Source organism: Diuraphis noxia, unplaced genomic scaffold, assembly GCF_037042655.1.
Source record: "Diuraphis noxia isolate RWA-SAM2 unplaced genomic scaffold, SU_Dnox_SAM2 contig0002, whole genome shotgun sequence".
NCBI lineage: Eukaryota > Metazoa > Arthropoda > Insecta > Hemiptera > Aphididae > Diuraphis > Diuraphis noxia.
Genome location: NW_028301712.1, coordinates 80679873 through 80695507, shown reverse-complemented (window position 1 = coordinate 80695507; position 15635 = coordinate 80679873). Strand labels below are relative to the sequence as shown.

At 26.6% G+C, this 15635-nt stretch overlaps 2 protein-coding genes across 4 annotated transcripts; one reads left to right on the top strand and one right to left on the bottom strand.

The window, feature by feature from the left end:
* Positions 1-565: 565 nt before the first annotated feature.
* Positions 566-10720, bottom strand: tst (superkiller complex helicase subunit twister). 3 transcript variants are annotated; one of them, XM_089221059.1, is made up of 19 exons: positions 10514-10706; positions 9438-9614; positions 9197-9362; positions 8919-9133; positions 8687-8854; positions 8495-8607; positions 8139-8370; positions 7802-8061; positions 7434-7728; positions 7239-7349; positions 6942-7173; positions 6591-6868; positions 5883-6016; positions 5018-5269; positions 4705-4921; positions 2533-2686; positions 1117-1301; positions 922-1050; positions 566-856 (listed from the first exon to the last, which is right to left on the bottom strand). In XM_089221059.1, the coding sequence occupies exons 2-19, from the start codon at positions 9588-9590 to the stop codon at positions 656-658; spliced, it is 3495 nt and encodes a 1164-aa protein (XP_089077185.1). In that variant the 5' UTR covers positions 9591-9614; positions 10514-10706; the 3' UTR covers positions 566-655. The 3 variants fall into 3 exon arrangements, with proteins under 3 accessions (XP_089077185.1, XP_015363303.2, XP_089077186.1); XM_015507817.2 differs by having other exon boundaries at positions 10339-10705; XM_089221060.1 differs by lacking the exons at positions 566-856; positions 922-1050; positions 2533-2686 and having other exon boundaries at positions 1136-1301; positions 10339-10720.
* Positions 10721-10994: 274 nt separating this feature from the next.
* LOC107161397 (uncharacterized) lies at positions 10995-15350 on the top strand. The gene is made up of 4 exons (XM_015507791.2): positions 10995-11455; positions 11547-11765; positions 14105-14248; positions 15120-15350. The coding sequence occupies exons 1-4, from the start codon at positions 11386-11388 to the stop codon at positions 15188-15190; spliced, it is 504 nt and encodes a 167-aa protein (XP_015363277.1). The 5' UTR covers positions 10995-11385; the 3' UTR covers positions 15191-15350.
* Positions 15351-15635: the final 285 nt, after the last annotated feature.

The following is a 15635-nucleotide window of genomic DNA, read 5'->3' as shown; positions in this document are numbered from 1 at the left end:
GGACTGAGTCCAGCGTCCCCCCACTTTAACCCCTGTGTGTATGGTCAGTGTTCGCAGATCACCATATTATATTAGTACTGTTGAGCACCAAATTTACTGACTTCTACTCAATCATATTGTAGTTTAACAACAGACTATAATACTATATGAAATAACTGTATAAGATATCAAAATTAAAGTTTTAGTGATAGGAAAAATGCTTGGCATGTAGAATACAATTATAAATAATTGTTCTTACCAGACATCTTCTATCAAAATTCTGTGTTATTTTATAATATGAAAATTTTACATGTCACACGACTATCACTGATTTCATCATAGTAATAATTAATAAGAAAGCAAAAAAGCATACATTAAAAAAATTCATACTGAATCGCCAGTTTTGAATTCTACTGATAAACTAACTAGGTACTTTCACTGAATAAGAGCATTTATATTGATCAGTAATAAAAGTGAACATAATTTTGTCATTCAAAATTATAATAATACAAATTATAACTCTTGTAGATATTTGCGATTTCTAGCATGTCTATGTAAAATTATTTAAATAAAAAATGTAATATCATTAATTTAAGAATTTATATTTATTGTCAACTTGAATAATATTAAAATACCTATAGTACATTTTTACATTTGTTATTAAATAATTTAAAAATCATTCCATATATAAAGAAGGAGTGAATACAATATTTCTTTTGATTTTGTCTAATACTTCTTGCATTTTTTCACTTATTTTGTTAGTACCAATCATTTTTGCTGCATTTTTAATAACAGTCAAAATTTCATTCAATTGAACTATGCATCTGACTATAATCCCTTCTTGAATATCTGTTATTTCCATTATTTCAGAAAAAGGCTAAGGTAAAACAAAAAAAAAGAATGTTAAATTAGTCAATACTACCAATTATTTAGTAAATTTACCTTTTCTTGAGCCCATAAATACAGCACTTTTACCAAATTGAAGTTGAGATTAACACGTTCATAGTTGCTTAAATAGTTTGATTCAACCGACTGAATGTAATCATGTTTTTGTTTTATTAAATTCATTCCCTAAAAATAATAATAAAAGTTTGATGTTTAAGCAATATAGAATATTAGTATACCTTTAATATTTACGTTTATCAAACTTTGTTCTTTGATTTGTTCCAAGTCAATATTTGACTTAGATTCGCAAACTAAACACGAAAGAACAGCAGCAATTTCTTCTGGTTTCATTTCTTCAAACATATTACATAATAGTAGTTCAGTGACTAAAAGTTCATGTGAACCCATAGTTGCAGCTACATTCCCTTTTTGGGTAGCTGAAATTTTAAAATTTATAGCATTATACATTTGTATAACCATTAATAACGTCACCATAATTTTTTTTCTTCAAAGCACAACATCTGTACATTTTAATAAGAAAACCATATAATTTTACTAAAATAATAATTTTTTTTTTTGAAAAAAAACATTAATTGTTTATACATAAAATGCCAATAGAAAAACATAGATAATATATTAAATAATTATCTGTTAATACATATATTAATCATAATAGACTCCCAACAATCAATGGACTATGGGTTTTAGTGTGTTTTACAGTACAGTAGAACTTCGATTATTTAGACTAATTAATGTCAAGGGTGGTCCGGAGTCCAGACAAGCAAATATCCGGATGATTAACATATAATATATCAAAAGTTATATAATTGTATGAATATACTATTTATTATTGATATATATATGTAATATAATTTAAAATTTGTATAAACAAATTATTTTATTATATATTTAACTGAAACAAAATAAGCCTTAATTATAATATATCATATTCAGGGTGATTCTTTTATCAAACAACACTCATTATTTCAAAAACTATTGACTTTTTTAATTTTTTTTTTTTTTAAATTTTAGATCCATCTTGTTATAGAACTATATATTTTTTAAATATTTTCACCCTTATATTTATCAGGTAAACCATTATCAACTTTTGATTTTCAATTGACAACCTATAATTAAAATATCATAAACTAAAGAGGCTATTTTTTTTAATGAATTTTCACGTTTAAATTTTCATTTTGCATTAATCCGTTTACAAGATATAGCCTCCCAAAGTTGAGTGGTTTTGGGTGGTGTTTGTGTGTTATAGGCGTATGTTAGAAGGTATTTACACACAATCACCCTATAAGTGTTGTTTGATAAAAGAATCACCCTGTATATACAATAGGTTATATACAATTATGAGACGCGTGTATGAATAACAGCACATGCCGTTTTTTTTTTCTCGTCTGGATGATTGGGGTTCGAATAATCGGAGTTCAACTATATACATAAAATATGTAGGTATACTGTAAACTGTATAGGTGCAATATAATTGTGATAAATCATCAATCAATAAATACTTACCACAAATCAACTTTTCTTAAAGCGGGACGTTTTTAGGTTATTTGGGGATAGCGGAACACTTATCCCAAAAGTGGGACTGTCCCACCCAAAGCGAGACGTATGGTCACGTTTATTAATAATGATTGTTTATAAATGATTACTAACTTATTTCATTCCTTGGATTTATATATTTTAATTCTTTGAGAATTTCAACTTTGTTGATATATTCATTATACAACTGTAATGCTTTATTTGATATTTGGTGTTGTAATTCTGCTATTCTTTCTACTCTTGTTTGATATTCATATAATTTTGAGAACTAAAATTAAAATTAATAACAATTTTATTTTTAAATGATGAGCATTTAAGAGAATTCTACTTGTTTTCTCCCTTAATTAACTATTTGTGTTCAAAAAACCAACTTAGTGTTGTAATCTCTGGAGTTAGAGTAAATTGATGTAGATGCACAGAAAAAAATTCAGTACCTATATATCATCAAACTTAAAGCTTAAAACATAATTTGTGTTAGTAATTTGGCTATTTTTGACAATATTTGGGTACTCATAACTTGTATAAATATTGAAATATCATAAAAAATGCTAAATTAAAAACAGTGTTCTTAAGTTTAAGTTTGATGATAAGTTAATTTTAATACTTAAGAGGACGCCACACCCGTACATGTTGTCTCCGTTGTACAAGTGCGTAGCATGGCAAATTTTACCCTCAGCAGATCACGTTTATCTCCGTTAAACAATTTTAAAATATTCATAACTCGCTTTAAAATTAAAATATAATAAAAAGCCAATGAGATGTCCTAGATAATAATCTTGCCTTTAATTTTTATAATAGGTCAATTCATTCTAAATTTTAAACTAACGGAGATAAACGTGATCTGCTGACGGTAAAATTTGCCATGCTAGGTACTTGAACGGTCTAGGACATTTCGGCGTGGCCGTTTCGGCGTATGGCCGTAAGACCATTTCAAGAAATTAGGTAGGTCACTATAAAATATAAATATAACTTTTTTTTAACTGCGTGTGCTCTTAAAATACCTCTTTGCGCCACTGCTGCAAAAGAAAGTGTTTCGACCACTTTGTATTCTCCTTACCTCCTTACCTTAACCTTACTAAAAACTTATTAAAATTTTGATTGCTTGTGCCATGGTGACTTCTAACTACTGACTACTTGACTATCTTATATTAATCAATTATCGTCTATCGATACATCGTATAGGTTAACTACCTATATCTTTATTACTTATACTAATATAGATTATGATGTGTGACAGTATAATATATATATAATATATTATTATTATTATTATTTACAGTTCATACGGAACCGACGAAAGTGAGATTAATGCTAACATTATATTATCTAAACGCGATTAAAATATTTTTATGAAAAAAATAACTATACGCCGAAATAGACCCACGCCGAGATGGCCACGCCGAAATGTCCGGATCCGGTACTTGAACGACGGAGACAACATGTATGGGTGTGGCATCCTCTAAAGGTAACAACACAAGGTGAGTACTGGTGAACACAAATTTGGTATGTGTTAAGTGTGGACTAGAGAAAAAAATAGTGAGTTATTCACATTCACTTAAGTAGGGAAATCGGACTATCTTGTCATATGTGTTCTATCCACAACATTACGACTGCAGAACGAACTCACTCAACCGTTATTAACTACTCTATCACTATATTCCAATTTTAGACAGTATTATATTCTCATAATAAGTGTATGATGTAAAAGTAGTTTAATGACCAAAAAAAATCTTTATGAATCAGTAATATATTATTAAAAATAATTATATAATATTATCAATGCGTCATTCAAACCTATACACCATATTTCAATGACATACATGTAATAGTAATTATATTATTATATTACACCTTGGAAGTAAATCTGGAGTTGTACCAAACATTTTTTTTTATAATTCTTAGCCTCAACAGATGTCATAACCTTTCAATCCTTCGGGCGAACATTTTGAAACATGATGTGAAATTACAAAACAATGTGTTAACCCAAGAATTGTCGACAAAATGAAATTATCTTAATTACTATTAAGTCACGACAATAAATATTTAAATTGGGTAGAGCTCACACAACAAGATAGTCGGGAATTGGTATAAATATAATATATGAATTGGATTAAAATTAACTATTTAAAATATCTCTTATATCTAAATTATCTGTACATCCATTCATAAAATATATTCATTATAAATCAATATACCATAATCAAGAGTATAAATAATGATTATTAACTTATTATTAATAAATATAACTCCAATGTAAATAACATTAGCATAAAAACACACACTTACAACATCATCAAATGCAATAATGTCAGACAAATCAATACTGTACACTTGATTTTCTAAAGCATGCATACGTAACATAGTTTGGTGTAATTCAAAATTATCAATTCCTAGATCTAACAAGCTTAGCACTGAATCTTCATTTTCTACTCGATTTAAAAGTAATGTTTTTTCCGATAGCATTGTAATGGCTCTCAAGCAGTGTGTAGAAATAGCTGCATCTCTGAATAATATGATAAAATTATTGATTACAACAAATTATAAATACAATTAACATGAAATAATACATTTATGAAAAATATAATCTTATGTAACATACCTAAAACGCTCATTTTGTCTCATTTCCCAATTTTTTATAATTGAATCATTATCAAAATTACCAGAAAATTTAGTGATTGCAAATATTGAATTTGAAGATATAGTTAAAATGGTATGAGCATTATTAGAAATAACATCTAATGATTTATCTAATAATCTTCTTTTTCTAGATAAGTAAATAAATTTATACCAGGAATCCATTTTATTGTCAGATTCTTTATTATTTAACTTATCATTGTCTAATACTAATACTCTGAAAAAAGTTAAAAGTACTTAGTATACATACATATACTGAGTATTAAGTGATTCTAAGGGAACACTTATTACCTTAAATGTATTAACATTTCAAAAAATATTTTTTTTACAAAATTTTGAGATTTTTTCATTATTTATTACAAAACATGTTTGAAAAACAATTATATTTTTCTACTATTTTTAAGTTGTTAATTCATTTTTTTTTTTTTTTTGAAAGCGATAACACATTTATATTTATATTATAAAAAAAGTACATTTTTCTGAGATAGATTTTTCAAGTATAAAAATTGAATTTTAAATAAGTATCTAAAATAATTTAGTGTTCAGATGGAACTTATTAGCAGAATATCCCATGACACTCCATCTTTAGAATACTAAAATCCTAAAATTCAATAATTAGCTATTATAACAGAATTTTGAACATCAAAAAATCATAGATAGTCAAGATGACTAATAAGTACCATTAGTTTTTATTAAAAAAAAAGGACTTCTTAATATTAACTTCAAATTATGTAAAAAAAATATTTATTCCTTTCAAGATAATGAGTGTTTAATGTAAACATGATCTCTAAATATATGAATGTTGTAAATATGTTAAAATATTTACTTACCGAAATTCTTTTGGAATTTTTTTTGCGTTGCTTGATAATATAATAGCCAAATTTCCAATATAATGTTGGTGTGTAATGATGACAAATCTACCAACTTCACTAAAACTTTTATCACTCGCTGCATAAAGTTTATCCTAAAGTTATAATTTTTATGGGATTATTTCAATAATAAAATATTTAACATTATATACAAAATTATATTTTATGTTAAATATTAAAAATTGTATTAAAATTCAATTAATAGATGTTTTACAAAAAAAATATTATTATTTCATTCACACGTTAACCGCAATGCGGCTGCCAGCGGTCTCAAGAATATTTATCATGGATACACCATGGACATTTTTCAGTGTCTAAATACCATTGAATTTAAAAAAAAATTAAAAATATAAAAAAAAAATTGCATTTATCCCCAATACGCTACAACATATTTTCAAGATCATAATTGTAGTGCCACAGAAAAGTTAATACTATAAATCCAAATTAATTTACAGCAGCTCGTGGCTATATGGCCTCCTACGAATGATATGGTGTAGCAGTCGTCGGTCTAAAAATTATCAATACCTAATTATTTTTATACGGATGCCGCCGGCCGCATGGCAATCAATGTGTTAAAAATGTATATATTTGAACATACATATTTCTAAGTGGATAAATAAACTTTATAAGGGTTAACGTTTTTTTAAATTATATTTATATTCTAATTACCCAGTCTTCATTTCTGCAGTCTAAATACTCTTTGGCACGAAGATAAAATTCTTTTACAATTATATCTTGCTTTCCTGTTGGTTCCCAATCATCATTCCCATGTATTTCTTTTAAAGAATTTAATTCTTCAGTATATTCATCTTTTTTTTTAGCTCTAGCAGCTTCAATGAAACTACTACCTAATATTTCTTCTAGAGTTTCAGAATTTTTCTTTTTGAACATATTCAATATAATAGAATAACTGACTTTAAACTGAGATTCTAATTTAGCTGATTTACCTACAAAAAGTAAATATTTTTAAAATTGGTGAGACATATTTTCACATACCTATTTTTTTGATTAAAATCTAACCTAGCATCATATTTATTAATTCTCTATCATTAGGTAATTGATCATTTGCCATTATTATAACAGTACCACTGTCATCATGGCCCCGGCGACCTGCTCGTCCTGCCATTTGAGTGTACTCAGCCGGGGCTAAATTTCTTTTTTCTATACCATCAAATTTGTTAATGGCTTCGAATACCACTGTTCTGGCTGGCATATTAATACCTATTGCAAATGTTTCAGTGGCGAATAGACACTGTAAAGTTATTCAACATGTTAATAAAATAAAACAAATTCTTTTTTTATTTATTTATCAATTACCTTGACTAAACTTTTTTGAAATTGCATTTCTACTATTTCTTTTAGTATGGGTAAAATTCCACTATGGTGAACTGCAATGCCTTGACATAATAATTCTTTCATTAAAACAACCTAAAAATTATAAGTTTTTTTAATATTAAATTTATTATCTAAGCTATAAAAAAAAAGTTTCAACAAAAAAACATTGATATTTACTTGAGGTAAAGCTCTATCTTCTGGTTTTAATTTTTTTATAGCATCATTAAAAAAATACTCATTTGCTTGAGATTCTTTATTATTTAATAAGAAATTTACAGAGTTTTTTAAAGATTCTGCCATCATATCACATTTTTTTCTGGACAAAATGAAAACAACAGCTGGGAACAAATTATTTTTGTCCAGAAATCTCAAAAAATTGACCCATTTTGGTTTTTGATCTTTTAAATTTTTAGATTCTTGATATTTTTTTACTTCTTTACTTTTTTTAAATAGCTCTGAAGCTTTACGATAACTATAAATGTATTTAATTAACCAATTTAGTTGTTATATTAATTATATACACAAATGATGTATAATATACATACCCTTGAATTAGAAACCCGCTGTCTGCTTTTCTAATAAGATGCATATTGTCCTTCATTTCCATAGATGTATTTGAACCAATATAAAGATAATGTTCAAGAGGAACTGGTCGATAAAGAGTAAATACAACGTAAATCTTAGAATCACGAGTACGACCGATCCAGTTGGCAAAATCAATAACATTAGTGACAGTAGCACTCAGCATAACTAATTTCACACGTTTAGGTAGCATAATTAAAATTTGTTCCCAAATGTGCCCTCTCTATTAAATAAAATACATATTATTCACTAAACGGCTTAATTATTAAATAAAAAAGTATATTTTACTAGATTACTTACATCTCTATCGTTTACATAATGAACTTCATCAAGAATAACAAACTCAGTTTCTTTAATTTTATCTGAATTACTATATAGCATTGAACATAGTATTTCTGTTGTAACAATGAGACATTGAGCTTCTGGTTTCACTTGAAAATCTCCTGTAATAAGACCAACATCTCCAAACTTTTTTTTGAAATCTCGAAATTTTTGATTGGATAATGCTTTTATTGGAGATGTATATATGCATCTAAATTATTATTTAAAAATGTATGATTTGTATATTTCTAAGAGGATGTAAATATCAATGAAATATTAATGCTATTTTAAAAGAATAAATAAAATGAGGATAGTATACATAATGAAATATTTACCTCAATTGATGTTTTTTAGCAAGTGCGATAGCATATTCTGCAATAACAGTTTTACCTGCTGATGTATGAGCTGCAACAAAAACACTATTTTTTTCTTCCAATTTAAGTACTGCCTATAAAATAAAATGTAATTTATAATAGTATATTGAATTCATAAAAAATGTTTTTCAAATTAAATTATTAGTGTAATACTTGTTTTTGAAATGTATCTAATTCAAATTCCCATTTATAAGCAGGATCAGGTAATAACTCATCAAAGTTATCAATTGGTTTTGAAATATCTAATTCTTCAACCCACTTAGATTTCACTAGAACCCTTTCTGCATTTCCAGAAATTTTAAGCACAAAGTTTTCATCTTTCTATTAAAAAAAATCAAGATTAAACATTGTTTGATTCAAATTTCTTCAGAATACAAATAATTACCCTAATATGATTAATTTCATCTTCTGGAATTGGTTCTGGTATAGTATCTGGTTGGCTAACTATTTCTGGTACTTCATCATCCCAAAATCCTCCTACATCTTCAGTCCATTCATTTTCTACTGTTGTGTCGATAGAACAAATGTTTATGGATGTATTTTGATCATTTTGGGTTATTTTCAATTTGTTTGACAATCCTGGTGCTACTGGTAAATCATCTAAGAAAACAATATAAAATATGTAAATTATATTTCTTGAAAAATTAAAATAAAGATACATACTAGGATCAAATTGAAATTGGAACAGATTATCTTCATGTTGATTGACAGTACATTGATTGCTTATTGATTTTAAACAAGGTATTAAATTACCATCAGATTGAAAAATTGGATCATTAATAACTTCTTCATAAGAAATAATTTTACCAGTCTTGGGATCCCTTTCAGGCTGTAGATAATATATTTTTTATGTTTGTAAAATAGAAAATAATTATTTAACATAGCCTATATAGTATATACTTACTATTAAATTAGTTGGCATATAATTTATATTATTATCAGCATATAAGGATAATAAATTTACATCTCTTTTTAGTAGAATTGATTCACCTTTATAAACTGGCATACTTTCTATACAATTAATATAACTCAATAAATCTGCTGGAATGCTTGGCATTATTGAGGCAATACCACCAGGTACCTTTATAATATTATAATATAATTTATTATTAAAATGTATTACTAATTACAAAGATTAACGAGCAACAAAATAGTATTTATTTAAAAACAATAAATTTGTCTACAAGGTAAGTAAGATTGAATTCTGATTTAATAACAGGATTCTAAACAATTTATTGTAGTAGATATGATTTATGTAAATAAATAGGAAATAATTAAATAAATCTATATTAACACAAAATGTCCATAGTATATTATATTGAACAACAGTGGCGTAATTATGGGGGTGCACTTTCACCCCCTGGTATTATGTAGCAGGTGCAAATATATGATTTTGCACCTACAGATGCTGAAATTTATACCTATTAAAATACAATATCAACTATATTTCATGTAATTCATAAATTTGTTTAATTTTTTTAACTTATTTAAAAATTCTGTTCACTTTAATTAATTTCATATAAATATTATATTTTTATATGTATAATGTATCATAGTGCAGATACAGCATATATAGTATTTACAATATAGGTACCTACAGATTTTGATACTTGTTTATGCTATATTGTTATCAAATATAAAAAGATACTTATAGTGCATGCGAGCAATGCAATTCGCTTTAAATATGAGTAATAAAACTTAATTATTCATTACGATTATTGGACCGATAAAACTTTTCACCTGCTGAAATTTGATGGAATTACGCCAATGGTTCAAATAAGTATGGAAACAAGTAAGGTACCTACCTCATATTTCATTTTTAAATTGTCCATTGTTTAATTCAGTAATCAAAAATTGTTGACATACTAAAATATAGATTTAAATTGTACAACTCAGTTGAACACTAATGATTTAGGTTTTAGATTCTAACTTTTTAAGTTTTAAATGATTTTTGAAACATACAAAATCAATACATTGTACCTAAATTATATTGTATTTTTTTTTCTTAGACGACAACTAACATAACAATTTTAACTTCAGAAATTAAAAACTTCTGTCTATATCTAGAATCAATAGAATCTACTAATCTAGTGTTTACTGTTTAGAAGGATTTATGACAATATTACAATTTACAATAATTATGATATTAAAAAATTTAAAATATACATTCTGTTATCAATATCTGTATTCTATGATCAATATTAAATTAAAAATTAAAAAAAACTTAGCTTGAAATAGCAGCTGCTGTACAAAACATTACAGCAGTAAGCCTGTAAGCAAGTAATAAAATGTGATAAAATTTAAGTAAATATTAAAGTAGATACCGCCATCTATGTTTAAAATTTAAACCTCAAACATTTTTTAAACATTTAACAGTATCAATACCGTATTCGCATGACGTCTCAACAAATTATTACAGCTATCAGTTAAATGAATAATAGATTATCATTTTTGATATTTTGTCCGTTAAAATAATATAATATTGAGATACTAACTATTGGATTTTCTGTCAATTGTATTCTATTTTAGTAGCCTACAGGTTATTTTGTTGAATAAAACTAATTAAAGTTAAAACCCACGATTAATGTATTTTTGTCGCTTCGGTGCTCGTATTGCTTGTAAGTTTCAATAGTTTCACATTCCATATTTAATACACCATACACCCGTACTCCATTGTTCATCTTTATTCACTAATCACTATTCACTATTCAGTCTTTCCGTCCTTCGTTTTCTTTGAACACTTCAAAGTTTCGACTATTTAAATACTTATAACACGTTGCCATTTGCACACAATAAATTATTAATATTTTATTTAACTACCTGCCGTTATAAAGCAAGCAAAAACTTACAACATGTCTACAAATACTTTTCGTGTTCGTAAATTGGCTTCCGTAAACAATGAGAACCCTATAAAAAATATAAGTAAGTGTATACATTACATTAATGAATTATGACTAAAAACGAATTAAATATTTTACTTTGTTAATATATTTTATTAATAATTTCTTTTTAGAGAATAATCTAGTTACAAATCGCAAAAAAACAGCTTTGAAAGTGTTGACTAACACTGTACAGTCAACCAAAAAATCTGATGGCAAAAGTCTTAAACAATTAAAGGTATTGCCTATGAAAACTTTTGAGACAGAAATCAAATGTAAATCACCATTACAAGACTTCACCTACGATCAAAATGAAGAATTTAATCATTTTGGTTGCACAACACAGGAAAATGGTAATTATTAATTTAATACTTTTTTAGTCGGGTATGGTAAGTTAAATAAGGTTGGGTTGGTAAAGTATAAATTATGGGTTTTTCCATTAATTAGTGTCTCTAAGTTACCTAGTAGAATTCAAGATTTAAAAAAAACAATTAAAATGTATGAAATTTCTAAGAAAAACTCCAAGTCACTGTAGGTAGTAATTAATTTATCATTATTTTGTGTTGAAAAAAAAATTAAAACCATATAGGTTGTTTAAATATGTGCTTATATTTTGACGAACTGCTTTTGGCAAAACTTAAATGGTTCGGATTTGATATACTTGCACAGTAAACACTTAAAACTGAATGACTGTACTATTCGATTTTTTCAGTTTAAAGGAGATTCTGTTATAAGGAAACTAAAATATTTGGGATGTAGGACTGGACCTGTTATTAACCATTGTAGTGATATGTTTGTTTCAAAAGAACTTAGTTATTAATTTTATAATAAGGAGGTTTTACTGTATTCTAAAAATTGCTTTTCAAGGTTTTGCAGTTATTGATGCATCATGCGTATATTGTGCATACGGCATACCTAAATATTTTTTCTGGTTATTTTATTTTCCAAATTGCCAGTATCTTTTCAAAAACTATTGGTTTGTATTTTGTACTTGTAAATGTGTGCAAAATTATTGCAATAAATTCAGATAAATTGATGACTAAGTAAAAATAAAATGTAAAACGACAAAAATAATATGTACCTACCTACCTGATTGCATATTTGTATTTAAAATTTATCCTTACTAAAAAAAAACCATTGCTTTCAAATCTAAATCCTATCTATTAATATTATGATATTTTATAATATTTACTTTGGACAAAAACAATATAAGCAATTGTCACAATTTTCTGTGCCTAAAAGAGCACATAAGTATGTTTCAGTTTTTATTATTCTGCATGTTATAGGTATAGGTGAATATTGGTAATTTAATATGATCGTCCAATATTTCTGTTAAGATTGACCTGTTGATTTCAATCTCTTAATTAAAATGATCCATTTAACCTACTGTAAAGCTGATTGCAGAGACTTGTAAAATACATTTAATGATGAAATGACTTCATCAATGTAACAAAATCAAGTTGTCCCAGATCAATTTTTAGGGTTAGCTTAACTACCAATTTTGGCTCTCCGATAAAAACCATGTTGATATGCCCCTGGGCATATTAATTAATTTATGAACTTTAAAAAAAAAAATGTATGCCAACTATTTACTTTTAAATGAAGAATAACTGACTTTCATTCCAGTTAAGAAGAAACCTTGTCAGTGATCAGTTTTTGTTAGAGGGGGGAGGGGTGACACTGACGACACTTTTTGTCATTCCCGCCAAGTTAACCATCTGTGTGGTTGGCCACTCCCCAGCGCACAAATTACCTTCGAGGTTCCTTCTTAATTTCAATGGAGTATAGACTTGTTCCAAATACAAGATTAGATCTAACACAAAAACAATAGTATACAGAGTGATTCTTTTAAGTGGGTACACTAATTATCTCAAAAAGTATTTACTTTTTTCAAGATATTTTTTTGCATGGTTTCAAGTTGTTAAAAAACAACATTTTTATTAAAAAATTATATTTTTTATCCTTATCTTTTTTTACGTTTTTGAATGACTACATTGAGTTTTAATTTCATATTCCAAAGCAGAATATTTTTCTAAGTATTTTGATTCATAAAAATCAAATTTAGGACGAGTAGTTTATGAGTTATATGTATTAAAGTTTAGACAAGCGGAGTAGTGGACAAACATTTTGCGGGGTAACCCCGTACCACTCCACTCTGCCAATCTAAACTTTAAATACTTATAACTTTAAAACTACTAGCCCTAAAGTTGATTTTTATGAATCAAAATACTTAGAAAAATATTCTGCTTTGGAATATGAAATTAAAACTCTATATTGTCATTCAAAAAAGTAAAAAACTTAAAATATGATAAGGATAAAAAATATTTAAAAATATAATTTTTTAATAAAAAAGTTGTTTTTTAACAACTCGAAACCATGCAAAAATTATTTGGAAAAAAGTAAATACTTTTTGAGATAATTAGTGTACCCACTTAAAAGAATCACCCTGTATAATATTTAACAAGTTCTGTATTATAATGTTATACATTTTAAAGTAGTAATTGAAAATAATTTTGAGAGTTACTACTTGTGATTTTTGAAGCACATATTGTAGGTTTCTCATAGGATAATACAATGTTAATTTAAAAATATTAGATACATACATAAACTTAAACAATAAACATCCTTTATTTTGCTTAAAAATAAAAAATATTAATTTAATTTTTATTACTTATTCTTTTATATTTTACAGATGTCTTGCCTCCAAGTATGACTTGTAACATTGGAATGCTAAGTAACTTTTTTGGTGGCAATAATAATGACACAAATGATTGGTTTCTTGAAGACTACCATAAAATAATGATTCATAAAATTAAAGATCAATTTGATAATTTTGGTAAAGATTATAAATTTTTGTATTGTTTAAATTATTATATTAGTATTGTGTTAATTTTTTTTTGTTTCGGGGAGCAGTTAATAATTAATGCAGTTGGAACACACCATATTTTTTATGGTTTTATACTATAAAGGTCTCCACACACTGCAATGGTGGCGATTACCGCTGGACTTGGTAACAGCAAAATTAAGCCGGTCACAATTTACCGGCACCGCCAAGACAAAAGAATTTTAGCGCTACTGCTGCAGTGTGTGGGGACCTTATAGCAGAAAATTAATAGTTTTTTTACTTCCAGATCTATGATTATTTTGTATACCTATGCATTCATCATCCTATTTTTGATTTTTGTATTAAAATGCGCGAATGCCCCCACTTGTTTGTGTGAGAGTAATTGGTATTGTTGACAATCTATTATGGTCATTAATTCATTACTTTGCTGATCGATAAGGAATATGTATACACTTTTATGTTCATTTATCGCTGACAAAATGACACAGTTCTAATGTTTGTATAGCCTAAATATTACACTTTAAAACTGGCTATGCTCCAACCCCCTTAAATAGATTTAAAGACTTAGGTTTACCAAAATTAATTTTTTTTTCTGTTAAATGTATAATGAAACCATAGGCGTGTCCAAACCTCATTCGCAGGTCATGCACAAAAGTGAGAGCAACTGCAGGGAATATGGCCCCTGAATTTAAAAATTTAGATCAAATTTCATAGGTCATGCCTGTGCATGACAGGCAAACTCGTGGACATGCCTATGAGTAAAACACTAGACTCTGCGCCCCTTATTGATTAGTTATTAATAATATTGTATATATATTTATTTATTAATAGTATTGTATATATATTTATTTTTATTTTTCAGGAGAACCGGAATTTGAATACTCCTTTCCTTCATCGCCAATTATGGATTTTCCAGAAATCATATTTGCTTAAGTTATTTAAGAATGTGGATTTTAATTTTTTTTTTTGTGTGTGTGTATTTATTTAAATTTAATGGTTTTGTTCACATCATCTAATCAATATGATTAATATAAGTTTTTATATCCGTTAAATGAATATATAACAATATAAATGACAAAGGATTATTTTCCTACACTGATATTTTTAAAGACTGCTTCTATAGAAAATATAGTTTTCATAATATATAAATTATTAATCTGAAGATTAAAAATAAAAATAAAATATTTATAAGCATACCTTGTAATTATTGAACTATGGGTACTATACTACCATGTTTTGTTGACTGTCAATTTGTATTATTTGAATAATATGTATAGTAAAGATAAAATGTATTTTATACAAAAGATAAATTAAAAAAATATATTCTTAGTCAATATATAATTTTACAACATCTTTAATACTTAAGTCTTGTTTACTG